Source organism: Cololabis saira, chromosome 20 (assembly GCF_033807715.1).
Source record: "Cololabis saira isolate AMF1-May2022 chromosome 20, fColSai1.1, whole genome shotgun sequence".
In the NCBI taxonomy this organism is placed as follows: domain Eukaryota; kingdom Metazoa; phylum Chordata; class Actinopteri; order Beloniformes; family Belonidae; genus Cololabis; species Cololabis saira.
This window is the reverse complement of record NC_084606.1, coordinates 10,388,109-10,402,019: the sequence shown is the minus strand read 5'-3', so window position 1 is coordinate 10,402,019 and position 13,911 is coordinate 10,388,109. Positions and strand designations below refer to the sequence as shown.

The 13,911-nt window shown below is 45.0% G+C and overlaps 1 protein-coding gene across 2 annotated transcripts in view; it reads left to right on the top strand.

Annotated features, from left to right (window-relative positions):
• The window catches only part of nat16 (N-acetyltransferase 16), a 32,197-nt gene that overhangs the window by 16,392 nt on the left and 1,894 nt on the right, over positions 1–13,911 (top strand). Inside the window, exons 2-5 of one of the 2 annotated variants that reach the window (XM_061710044.1) lie at positions 228–410; positions 11,155–11,380; positions 13,112–13,336; positions 13,510–13,835. In XM_061710044.1, the coding sequence (XP_061566028.1) occupies positions 352–410; positions 11,155–11,380; positions 13,112–13,336; positions 13,510–13,835 (836 nt within the window). In that variant the 5' untranslated portion in view covers positions 228–351. The remainder of the gene's footprint in view (positions 1–227; positions 411–11,154; positions 11,381–13,111; positions 13,337–13,509; positions 13,836–13,911) is intronic. The other variant, XM_061710046.1, reaches the window with a different exon arrangement.

Below are 13,911 nucleotides of genomic sequence, written 5' to 3'. Positions count from 1 at the left end.
TAGTTTGGGGTAAGTTGAGCTTTTCTAACGATACGACTTTTACTTTTACGAATACGATTACCTCACCTAATTATTGCAAATACAGTGAACTAAAATACAGAGAGGCCTAATGCCTGCTCTCAGTCACACCAGAATGTCACTTGGATGTTGCACAGAGCGATTATTGACAGATTTACCAACTAATGATTCTTTGGTGCCTGTGTGTCAATGGTTTGTTTCATGTACAGGCGGGGCTGCGAGGGAAAATGGAGCTTGCTAGAGTACAACAGAGTGATATGCTAATGTGTTTGCATCAACATGGAGCCTTCCCACAGCAAGCACTGGAGCCGAGCATCTGCCCAGGAGACATGAATGATTTTGGTGTCCGTGTGCTCACCAGTTGACCAACAGGAAAATCTGCTGAAGACATGGTGTGTTCCTTTGAGTTTTCAACACTTCAGGTGCACAAGAGACTTTCTGTGTTTAAGTGTGGGAGACAAAGAGGGCAGCAGCCCTCTTTGAATCTGTTAGCTAATATGAAGTTGTTCAATAACAATGAATGAGTGTCGTAGCGGTTGGGGCTGTCACACCAACCGTCTTCTCTTTGTAAAGAGTTTTTCTTTATCAGATGAAAACCTGCTTGTAACACTGTTGGGGTTTGTTGGGGTTTTCTCCGTTTGCTGGTGAAAACAGATGTTGGTTGGAGTCAATCAGTGACTCCTACATTTACATGTATTTGTTTTTGTTTTGATCAAATTAATTGTTTTTGTCAATATAGATCAATATTTGTATTTCAGACTTGCAACACACCCCACAGGCAAAGTTGGGTAAAGAGAGGTTTTACATTTTTGCTTTCAAAATGTTCCAACTTGTGTTATTAGAGACAGTTCAAGACTTCAGAGAGTCCAGTCCAGGACCTGTACTTTCTATGAGGGAAACGAGATGAGGTCTTATTGCTCCAAAATCTCAGTGTACTTCACACAGCTCAGCTGTGTGAATGAGCTTTACCAAGAACACTGATACCAGACCATCATAGAGTATGGATTCTGGACTTGGTACTGATAACCATCTGGGTGATCCCTTTTCTCTTTGATCTGGAGCACAAATTCTTCTAAAAAAGATTTGTAATGCTGAATGGAACCAAAACTCCAATCACCTGCAGTGTCATCTGCGTACAGTATAAGCTGACATTTGTAATAATTAACACTGGGAGCATGTAGAATTAAAGAAGCAGCGGTCCTCACACAGAGCCTTGTGGTACTCCTCAGCTAGCACTATAGATGTCGCTGCTGTGTGATGGTCCAGAGATTTTGAATTCCTTCAGACAAGTGTTGTGTAGCTGCATATTATAAAGGTTTCTATGGTAACTACTGCCCGTGTGGTTCTGTTGGTGTCAGTTGTCTCAAGAGATCAGAGACCAGAGGTGTCCAGCTAAAGCTTGCCATCCCGTCCTTTACTCACTAAAATCCCCCCAAAGTACATCAAGCGTTTAATCATGTTCTGCACTGCAGAAGGAAGAAAAAACGGAAAATCTCTTCCCATCTGTATTTGAGGACCGTTGTTTTTACACTGGTCAATAATTTTGTTGAGATCGTCTGTTTGAACTGTTCAATATGACCTCAAAGAAATACCGCCGATAAAGTAACATTCATCTTCTATTATGGTTAATAAGTGATTATATTTTAGTAGACTTTTGCTGTAAATTCGTTCAGCTATGAAAACTGGGATGTTGTTTTAGATAAGTGATGGGAAACAGATGTCTGTGGTCATTTATTGAACATTCAAACAACCAAAACCAAAGTACATGTCACTGAGATGAAAACATGACAAAGTTCACCTTGTTTTAGTGTAAATTCAGCACATGAAAGTAATGATAACCGCAGTGGGCAGGATTGTGTTGGTTGCAGGTCTTGATTAAACGCCCAGTCCAAAGATGGTATTTGATCATCACAACCTCCTGATGGACTGATTTTAGAAACAGAAGTCTTTCTCGCCTCCTCACAAGCCACTAAATAGCCCCTAATCAGTTTTGGGAAGGTGTTGCCAGCCTGAAATGCAAAAATGGTTGTATGTTGACAGATGAAGTGAAGTTGAATATGTTGTTCATACTTGCTGTTAAGAAGTAATGTCAAAGGTTGGAAATTATTTATTTTGTTGTATTTTCCATCCCAGCCTTTTCTGATTTGCGATTCATGTAAGGGTACAGAACCTGTTCTGTGTTTTATTTGATTATTTCCTAACTTGGCCAAAGTTAAATGATTATTTGGTTTACTTGTGTTCCCTTTGGGTTTCAGTTTTTTTCCACTTTGTCTTCTGCACCAGGGCAGCTTTATCTCTCATTGGCTTCGTTAAATGCCCGGACCCCTAATCTGCTGGGAGTGCTTGCTCAGTCGTACATTTGGTGGCAGTTTGACATTCTTTGCAAACCTGCCAAATTCCAGTTGGTCTGGAGTTCGCTGCCAGCCAGAGACAGGAAGCACAAGCAGGAGAGTCAAGAACAATGAGTCAGTGTGAGAGTGAGCGGGAGACGGGAGGACAAAAACAAACCAGCATCACTCTCGCTGGCAGGACCTCACCGCCCGACCAAGCCGGGTTCATCTCACAGCATCAAAGCATGATGGAAAATACCAGCGTCCGGAGCGTGTAAATGTGTGACCAGACGTTGTTTTCACTACAAACTCCCTCGGCTCTCATGTCCCACTGAAAGCTTACTGGAAAACGCCCGGCCTTTCTGTGTGACCTCCGGAGACCAGTAGCGGCAAAACACGGCGTTGCTACTGGACGGGGGAACCAGTTTAGGATTTATGACTTCTGAACCAGCTCAGTGGTTTAACCTGCAGCATGAGAAGCTCAATGACGCCACGCCAATGTTCGGGAGGAAGGACCGACCAGTCAGATGCTGGAACAAATATTATGTTCAAAAGCTTTCATGACTTTGTTGAGCTTAAAACATCTGAAAATGTACATAAATTACATCACAAATTCCTTCAAAGCTCCTTTACCCATGGAAGAGATAATCCATTCTTTTTGAGTGGTTATTTTGTAGGAAAACTGAGGGGTATTTTACTATTGTCAATGTTTCAGAGCAGTATTCCTTATTTATACTCAGATATTATTCTCTTTCCTCATTCAGAAAAATCTGCTTCGTATCCGGCTTCCTGTCCTCATAAACGCAGGTCTCTGCTGCACTTCTGCTGCACTCGTTTACGCCGATGCTTGGCCTGCGACTTCTGCAGCCGTTTCCATCCACACTCCACTCTGACTTTTTCACTGCTACACTTTGGACTTTTTCTGTCGTTGTTCACGGCGAGACGTCATCTCTTGACCACTCTTTCTGCACGCCAATGCTCCTCTTTGCGTCTTCTTCTGCACCCCTACACACCGATATCCTGCTTCATCTGTTATTTACGGCTGCTGATACAATTAATCTTGTCCTGCTCTCCACTTTTTTTCCTTTGTTCTTCCTTCCTTCTTATGAGTTCAGATATCCCACCAAAAGTGTGGTGACTATAACGCTGTGATCTTACTGGTTTTAATTTAAATTTATGTGGTAAAAAAAAGAATTCTGCTCTCTCACTGAAGAGATGTTGATAAACTATAGTAGAATACCCCTTAAAGAGCAGGTGTATAAAAGATTGTTATTTCTAACAAATTAAATGCAGCTTGCAGCTGAGGAGTTTGGGGAAAGATAGCATGTCGTATGATTTATTACGGGGGGCGGGCGTTTCCCCGGCCAAAGACGTAAGTTGAATCAAAATAATATGATCAATTGTTCTTGAAAGTTGTTGTTTGATGTAGGTTTGATCTGTGCTGGTTTGAAGGTCAGTCGTTGGAACTACGGTGTTTCCAGATGTTTGATTTGACCACTGAAGCTCTTGATGGTTGTAATACGATACAAATATGGCGGTTGTCCACCGGCAGCAGAACGGAGGACGGTACACGTGGGGCGGTTGGGCGGTTGGGCGGTTGGGCGGTGGTGCTGCGCTGACGCGCGTCTACCTGACGTAGCGTCTTGCTACCTGGGCGCAGTCTCAGGAAGGAGTGATTGGGATGTTGGGGAGGCTGAGGTACCCACCTCATCTCCGCTGGGTTCATCATCGGGTGATCGTGTGATAGACTTGATGGAAAAGACTAATGGCGCTTTTCCACTAGTACCTAATCGGCTCGACTCAACTCGGCCAAGTTTCTCTTCCATAACAACTCAGCACCTGGAGCAGAAGTAGGAGGTTGGAGTGAAGCTGCTGTGACGTATTTGATCGTGTGATCTAAACGAAGAAGACAACAACACTAAAGATGTAGAACCTGGAGGAGATGATATATGTGCTGCTGGGTCTGTGGCTTGTGTTTGATATCAAGTTAAAAAACGAGAGTGAGAGAAGCTTCAAGCGGCGGCGCTTTTTTTTTTGTTTGTCTCGGTGCTGCTGAAAAGTCAGCTGGAGCCGTGAGCAGCTATGAAGTGACAGAGCTCCTGGCGGATCTGGTCGTTCCTTATCATCCGTCTAGATCCCTTTTTAATTCTCTCCTCAGCCACCAGGTTTATGAACATCTGCACCTCAGAGTTGGATCACCAAACAGACTTTTGCTGCCATTGCCTGTCGAATAAAATGAACAAGATGCCGCGAGTCGCTCTTGAAATTATGTCACATCCTGACTCAGACGTCTGACTCCAACCCCCCGACCAATCGGTGGCCTGTAGTGTGATGACGTCAGATGCAGCCGACTCAGCCACTTAGAACCTCAGCAGAGTAGTTACAGTAAAAGTTTTACTCCCCACGTTAGACCCCTAGTGGGAAAGAACCAAACCGAGTCTGGCCGAGTAGGTACTAGGTGAAAAGCGCCATGAGTCTTCGGAGCACCTCATTGCAACAACAGTGAGGTGTGGGCTGCTCTCACCTGCGTTGGTCCTGCAGTTTTTGCATTTTGTCGAAATAATAAAGATGCTTTGCATGAACTGAAGAGATATTACCCATGATTCTTCATGGTTTATATACATGTGGACAAATTTGTTGGTATCCTTCTGTGAGAGAAAACCTTCAAAGTTCACTGAATAACCTGAAACTTATCTGTCACATTAAGGTTCAATCTTGAAAAAAAAAACTGTCTGAACTTTTAGTAGTCACTTTTTAGCACATTTGGAACAAATATATTCAAGTTAGAAATATATTAAATAGTTAAATATAAATATTAAATGTTACACCTAAATGGACTTAAAGTACACTACAAAATTTTTTTTTATCTTAGGTAAATATTAAAATGATAATGAATGTTCAAGTCTTTGTTTCCCAATGAGTTGATTTTAATCTGAAGTTTTTGAGCTTTTATTTTGGTACTTCCGGTTATTGGCAGTATACATTTACATATTGTTGTAAATGTGCTTAAAAGTGACTTTCAAAAATCTGAACCAACTTTTTAAACTTTGTTTGATTCTAAATGTGACAAAACATAAATGATAATTTACTGAAAACCAACTAATGAAGATCAGACATTGAATTGTTGTTCAAACGGAATCATTTAAAAAACATACTAATGAAACTGTCCTGGATAAATAACTTGATTTTCCTAGAACAAAATATCAACTAGTGTGCCCATGGTGAAGAGTTGAACTAAAGTGTCCTGTAATGAACATCTCAGGTAAATTCAGTCAGTAAAAGTGTCCTTCTGCTGCTGTCCACCACACTAAAGTGGACCAGAGACAGCAAGGATACCGTTGTCTGAGAAGATCAGGTAGAACCTTGTAGACCAGCTTGTTGAAGACTAGAAGACTGTCTCCAAGCAGCTGGACAACTTCCCTGGACGTGGACACAAGAGGACGACTGAGGACGAACTGAACACGAACGGAAACCAAAGAGTCAGGAAAAACTTCCAAAGAGATCAAGGTGAACTTCAAGGTCAAGATCCATCAGATCACACCGTCACTACTGGAACCAAAGTGGACCACTGTGGAGGACTCCACTGCTGGAAGAAACATCAGAAAAAATGCTGATCGACCACAGGGGCTTCAAGGAGAACGTCCTTTGGACAGGTGAGACAAAATGGGTCCCATCATCTTTAAGCTCACAGATGCAGAAATCAGTCCTTCAAAGAAAAGAAGACTGGATCTACTGTGAAACATCGAGGAGGCTCGGTTCTGTTCTGGAACTGCCCTGCTGCATCTGGTACCAGGGGTCTTGAATCTGTGCAGGTACGATGAAACCTCAAGATCATCAAGACGTTCTGGAGACAAATGTCCTGAAGCTGTGAAAATGTGTCAGAAGCTTGGTCTTAGTCACAGGTCACAAGTCTTCCAACAGGATAAAGACCAAAAACACACAACTAGAACCAGCCAAGAACCTCTCAGAACCAAACACTGGACTATCCTGAAGTGTCCTCCTATGAGTCCTGATCTACATCCTGTTGGACATCTGTGGAAACATCTGGAACATGCAGTCTGGAAAAGAAACCCTTCAGACCGGAGACACTTGGAGACATTTGTCCATGAGGACCAAAACACCTGTCTACAGGTGGACACGTGTCCATGAGGACCAGAACACCTGTCTACAGGTGGACAAGTGTCCTTGAGGACCAAAACACCTATCTACAGGTGGAAAAGTGTTCATGAGGACCAAAACACCTGTCTACAGGTGGACAAGTTTCCATGAGGACCAGAACACCTGTCTACAGGTGGACAAGTTTCCATGAGAACCAGAAAACCTGTCTACAGGTGGACAAGTTTCCATGAGGACCAGAAAACCTGTCTACAGGTGGACAAGTGTTCGTGAGGACCAGAACACCTGTTTACAGGTGGACAAGTGTTCATGAGGACCAGAACACCTGTCTACAGGTGGACAAGTGTTCATGAGGACCAGAACACCTGTTTACAGGTGGACAAGTGTTCATGAGGACCAGGACACCTGTCTACAGGTGGACAAGTGTTCATGAGGACCAGAACACCTGTCCACAGGTGGACCAGTCTCATTGAGGAGACACTCATCTCTGGACTGAAGTGGTCCATAAAGAAGGTTGTAAAATAGATATTTAGTTGAGGATCCATCATTTATGTCCAGGACGGTTTCATGTTTAAATGGTTCTGTTGAGCCTGTCCCGAAGCAGAAGATTTTTCATTTATCAGTTTTCAGTAAATCAATATAACTGCAGTTTCGGCTTATTTCAGTGACCAATGAGTGTATTTTCTCTTTAATGGACAGGTACAAACAATTGTCCATGTGAAATTCGGCGCTTTGTCCTCCGTCATTGTATCACTTGTTGGTGTCAAGGAGGTGAACTGGATTCAGACGGAGACCTAAATGCTAAAATAAATCAGCCTCAGACCAGCGGACAAAGAACCCAATCCTGGCCTCCAGGTGATCCACCGAGACGTGCATTGAACCGTTGGCGCAGGCTGACGAGAGTCTAGACGTCTGGTTGATGGTAGAGTCTAGGAAGTGGATCTGGCCTTTGGTAGCGTGTCTTGGCCAGCTGTGGAGGGTGGGGTAAACAGCCAGACGTTGTGGCAGTGGTGAGACGTCCAGCAATGAAGCCGGGAGGTCAAAAACCATCCAGCTCTGCTGTCCTCCACCAGAGATGGACTGGGTAGAAGAGATCAGTTCCATCCAGTCTTCATAGCGACTTCTTTGAGTACTATGAATCTCAGGACTTCTTTTACTCCTGAAACAGCCCCTCTAGAAATAGGTAGGATAACAAGAATAAAAAAAAACAGTAAAATAGTCTCCTTGAAAGTTTCCTTGAAAGGCTTTTTTTGAACTTTCTTAGAAATTAGAGTTTGCCGTGTCAACGAAGTCCCCCATTGTCAAAATCCTCAGTTCTCGACATTCAGCTGTCTGGACCCTCAAACCTGAAGACGTGGCTGTAGCTCAGCTCATACACCGTCGCCCTGTTTCAACAATTAACATTAATTTGGCCGTGCACTGGAGTTGACATCTCGGAAATATGTAGCTTGTTTCTTATATCTGACCATTGGATCTAACTTTTAGTACATGAAAGCTTTTGAAACACAATTTAATAGATGTTCAAAGGACGTTTAGATGTGCTACCAAGCTGAACCAACACACCTTCAACCAGAAGTTAACAGTCCTCCTGACAGTAAATTACCTTTTTAATTATTTTCTTGAAAGTTGGAAGTTTTCATACATTATCTTGGTTGTGTTCTTAAACACATGAAGAGATTACCATGATGCTGCCTCGAAGCCCCTGAGAGGCTGACTGACACCGTTTGAGTTAGATGGAGCCAAAATGTGGATTTCCTTTAAGATGTACCTTCAAACACAAGGGGCTCATTGCAAGACATTATGGGAAGTCAAAAAAACCCAAACTAAGACATCAGTAAAAAGCAATCATGGACCTTCAAAACACTGCTTCATCCTTGGGTGCCGTTTTTTGAGATGGCTGAATGCCTCACCTTCAGCTGTTCAAGGAATTACACACGATAATAAACAGCACAGAGGACGCCCACGAAAGAGGTGGCTTCTGAGTCCAAATGATGAAGGTCCTTCGGTGGGAAATCAACGTGCAACATCAACCAGGCCAGACCATGTGGAGATCTGGTTGACACCAATCCATAACCACCAGGAGACACCGGTAACCGCCACACATGCAGGAGAAAGACATCGCTCTAAAACGACTTCAAACAGATTAGTTTGCAGCATCACATGGGGCCATCCATCCATCCATCCATCCATCCACCCATCCATCCATCCATCCATCCACCCATCCATCCATCCACCCATCCATCCATCCATCCATCCATCCATCCATCCATCCATCCATCCATCCATCCATCCATCCACCTATCCATCCACCCATCCATCCATCCACCCATCCATCCATCCATCCATCCATCCATCCATCCATCCATCCATCCATCCACCCATCCACCTATCCATCCACCCATCCATTCATCCATCCACCCATCAACCTATCCATCCATCCATCCATCCATCCATCCATCCATCCATCCATCCATCCATCCATCCATCCATCCATCCATCCACCCATCAACCTATCTATCCACCCATCCATCCACCCATCCATCCATCCATCCATCCATCCATCCATCCATCCATCCATCATCCACCCATCAATCCATCCATCCATCCATCCATCCATCCATCCATCCATCCATCCATCCATCCATCCATCCATCCATCCACCTATCCATCCACCCATCCACCTATCCATCCACCCATCCATCCATCCATCCATCCATCATCCACCCATCAATCCATCCATCCATCCATCCATCCATCCATCCATCCATCCATCCATCCATCCATCCATCCATCCACCCATCCATCCATCCACCCATCCACCTATCCATCCACCCATCCATCCATCCATCCATCCACCTATCCATCCAACCACCTATCCATCCATTAATCCATCCATCCACCTATCCATCCATCCATCCATCCATCCATCCATCCATCCATCCATCCATCCATCCATCCATCCATCCATCCATCCATCCATCCACCTATCCATCCAACCACCTATCCATCCATTAATCCATCCATCCACCTATCCATCCAACTATCCATCCATCCATCTATACATCCATCCATCCATCCAACCACCTATCCATCCATCCATCTATACATCCATCCATCCATCTATACATCCATCCATCCATCCATCCATCCATCCATCCATCCATCCATCCATCCATCCATCCATCCATCCATCCATCCATCCATCCATCCATCCATCCATCCATCCATCCATCCACCCACCCTTCCATCCATCCATCCATCCATCCATCCATCCATCCATCCATCATCCATCCATCCGGGTGGGTTTGATGGTCGTGGGGATCTACTGGAGACAACCTCAGCTCCCTTGAGGTGAATTGCGGAGCTACACCTGGACAAGTCACCGGTCCAATCCCTCACGCTCACTTCAGGACCACATGTGTGTTTTTGGACTGTAGGAGGAAGCCAGAGTATCTCGAGAAAAGGGGGGAGCTTCCAGGCCTCAGAACAGCCTTCCAGCTGTGAGGTATGGCAGTGGAAGCATCATGATGTGGGTTCACATTGCTGCAGTGGGTACTAGTGCTCCTCAAGCAGATACCATGGTGTTAAAATAAGATTACGTGGCTTTACTGAAGCAAGATATGAGCCAAAAAATGTCAAGTTTGGGAGTTTTGGAAATGGACAAGTCTCCCAGAGGAGCAATGCGCCCAATCATTCCTGAGGTGGAAGGTGTCTTAAGGAAAACACAGTCACGGTGTTGGGATGACCTCAGTTGTGTAGAATATTTATGGAAGGCACTAAAAAGGCACATGAGAGCCCAAAGGTCTACAAACTGGAATTAGGCTGCACCAGTTTCTTCAGGAGGACATTGGTAGTCCAGCAAGACTGTGCGAAGGTTGTGGACGTCTACCCAGGTCGACTGAGCCAAGTTAAAAAGATTAAAGACAATTCCACCAACTGTATGTAACCCTCTGACTTTTAAGAAAAAGCTTTGTTGAAATGGATTCTTCCTCTTCTTACTCTGACATTTTCAAGTAAAAGTAGACATCAGGAGTTCTAACTGACCTGAAACAGGAAATCTTTGGAGAAAAAAACAACAACTTTATAACTTAACTGTATGTAAACCTTTGAATGCATCTCTGTATTACTGTATGTTAGTATATTCTTATGGTATTTTGTTGTATCTTGTCATTTCTTATCTGCTTTTGTTTAATGTGTCTTGTAATATCAGATGTTTTCTTTTTACGGTTGTTTGTTTTTATATATTTTGTGCTTCACCATGTGCATTATGTTCTGTCATAATTAAATGACAAAAAGAAAGAAAAACACAAACAATATGAGCAAGTAACTCTTTTTTTCTTCAGCTTAGAGCCCCAACACCTGGCAGCTGGGTACAAGGGTTGACGTAGGGGTTGTTGGGGTAAGATGTGGATTTATGGGCGAAGACATGCGGACGGCTCCTGTGTTCTTGGAATCTGTCTCTTATGTGATTTGTTGTCTTAGTTTACATCTTGTTTTTGTTTCTTGACATGACTTGCTTTTTGGGTTGTATAATTTCTTAGTTGGGCTAGATTTAGAGCTCTACCGAATCCTGGTTCAAGAACGTAAGTAGATGCTTTCACTTCTTTACCTTGAGGAAGGACCAGTTGGGCGACGTCGTAGACCAATTCATAGATCTTGACAACCTGTTGTTTACTTTTTATCTCATCAGTTGTCTCAAGATGAAGATTGATACCAGCCTGACTATGCCCCAGCTCTCAGATGTTCTGTCTCAAGCCGGCCTCCAGTTTGCCGTGGCGACTGAGGACGACTATGATGACATCATGGCCATGAGCCAGGACATCTACGGAGGCCTCGACTACATTCCCACCAGATACACGAGCTGGCTGCAGGAAGCTAACCGCACTGTGATACTAGCCCGCAAACAGGGAAAAGTGGTAAGTTCACACAGTGGAATGTTGATTGTTTAAAAACCTACTTACCCTACCCTTAGCTACTGTTGTGGAATTTTATAAATTGCACAAAGTAAAGTACAGATCCTTAACAAACTACAACATCGGTGAGCTCGAGATGACCAAAGTTTATTTTAACTGATGCGCAATCAGTAGAGTCAAGTGCAGCAGCAGCAACAGTAGAGTCTGAGGAAACATGTTGTTTGACTTCTTTTATATGGGAATGGGTCGGACCTGACAGATCATTGGAAGCTACCGTATTTTCGCGACCATTCGGCGCGCCGTGTGGAAAGGCGCACCCTCAGTTTTTTGTGTCATTCTTGGATTTAAAACACACACACGGCGCACCGACCGAAAAGGCGCCGTCTACACACGGAGCGCCGCCTTACAACACACACACACGCGCGCACAACACGCACAAATAGAGCGAAAAAAAAATAAAGCGGGAGCAAAACTTAGTTTGATTGTACTTTATTTAAGTTATTACATTAATCAAACCCATCGAAATCTTCGTCCTCCGTTTCTGCATTCATTTCAGCCTGATCGCGCTGAAACCGGGAGAACTGATCAGCTGCGACGGGCAGAGCCCGCAGCTCTCTGGCCGTGCTGAGCAGCCGAGTCATTTTCCGTGCCGTGCGGCCCCTCGGAAATGATGCCGGCTTTTGAAAAAGCCCGAACAACAGTCCAACCCAGCAGACACGTCAGCCCACGCATCTACAATCCTTCAACAGTAAACGACGGAGCCCGCAGACTGAGCAGCAGCCGACGCGTCGGCCACTTGGTCGGCGGTTCCTCCGGCCCTCCGGCCCGCCTCTGCGGTGCAGCTCCCCCGGGAGCCGCGTCTCCTTCTCGGTAGCGAGCCCGAGTCGCCCCGTCCGCTCCAGGTGTCCCGCCACGGAGCCGCCGCCGGACAATCACGGGCGAATTACACGCCCCCCTTCCTCCTTTAATGTTCTCATGGTGGTACTACTACTACTACTACTACGTCCGCAAATCATGCCCCCCCCTTTCCCCCTTTAACTTCTCATGGTGGCCTCAATTACGTCCGCCTTATGGATCCGCGTTAAGTCGACGCAGCCCTACGCCGTAGGCTCTGCGTCGGTGTAACGCGGAAACATAAATCAGCCTTTACAATAATACAATAGGCACATTGTGTCATTGGGCGCGGCACATTTAAAGAAAAAAAAAAGACGTTTATATGCGCCTAACGGTCGCAGAAATACGGTAGTAACACAAAAGACAAGAAAACCTGACAGACCATTCAAGGGACACTGTGTCCCCCTGCACCTGACACATAGGTGCTAGTTAGTTAGCTAGCGAGGAAAGGCATACATTACAAAAGAGCATTTTCATCTGCATCTACATCTTCTATACCCACCTCTTCAAATTCCTTTCCCGCAGCTGGCCTTTTGTTAGTATTTTGCAATTACACAGCTGTTGATCCCCCCCCACTATCCTGCTCCACACAGCTTTGACCTTTTGTTAGAAAGTATGCAATGTTTGAATTTTTCCATGACACTACTTTGTGGTTAGCAGTTAGCCAAGAGTGGATTAAAAATGCCTACCAGGAGTAATCAGAACTCACGCATCAATGTGAATGAATCAGCTTCATTCCTTCAGCATGAACATAACCTCCTTCTGGGCCTTCCAGGCCTTCAGTGATGTCACAATGACACTATAGAGATCAATCATTTGTCTTCTGGTTTCCTGTGACAGATTGCTCTGGAGTCAGTGTGTGTGATTGACGGTGGTGACACCATGTTGGTGGAAGGCCTCCGTGTCGCCCCGCAGGAAAGGGGCAAAGGCGTGGCAGGAGTTCTGCTGCGCTTTTGCTCTGAGCTGGTTAAATCCAAGTACCCGGGGGTCAAAGTGACTCGCCTGACCCGTGACGATCAACTCGGACCCAAGGACTTCCAGAAGTACCGCGTCATAACTAAGCAGGTACAAGCACTGAAACCAGACGAAAGGCGTGTATTTGGGACCCGTCATTGCAGATAGTTTACGGCTGGTAGAAATGATTAACAGACCAAATGCAGAGAGCTGTCAGTCTTTCTTTCAGTCGCTGTGGTTGGGGTTCATCTATGCCAGGATCTCTCATTGGATTTCTTTCTTAGGGCATTCTGCTGGTGCGGTTCAGAGCTGAAGAACTCAAACAGCAACTGTCTGAACTCAGTCTGACTGGAGGCCTCCATCCCTCCAGCCCTTCCCCTGTGCGTCTCGATCAAACGACCATAAAGCGGCTGTATCTCACCACCGACCTGATGCAAGGGGTCCTGCCCAACGCCACCATCATTCAAGACTGGCAGCCTTTCAAGCTGCTGCCCAGTAACATGGCTATCCTCCTGAAGAAGGACATCGACTGGATGGTGGATGACGTGTCCACTCCCACCGTGGCCAGCCTTTGCACCTTCCCGTTCAGGGTGCCCATTGGAGATGACTGGTAAATGTCCTTTTTTTTATGTCTTCAACTTGATGTTACATAACTGCAGGACAACCACTATACAGTATAGTGAAGA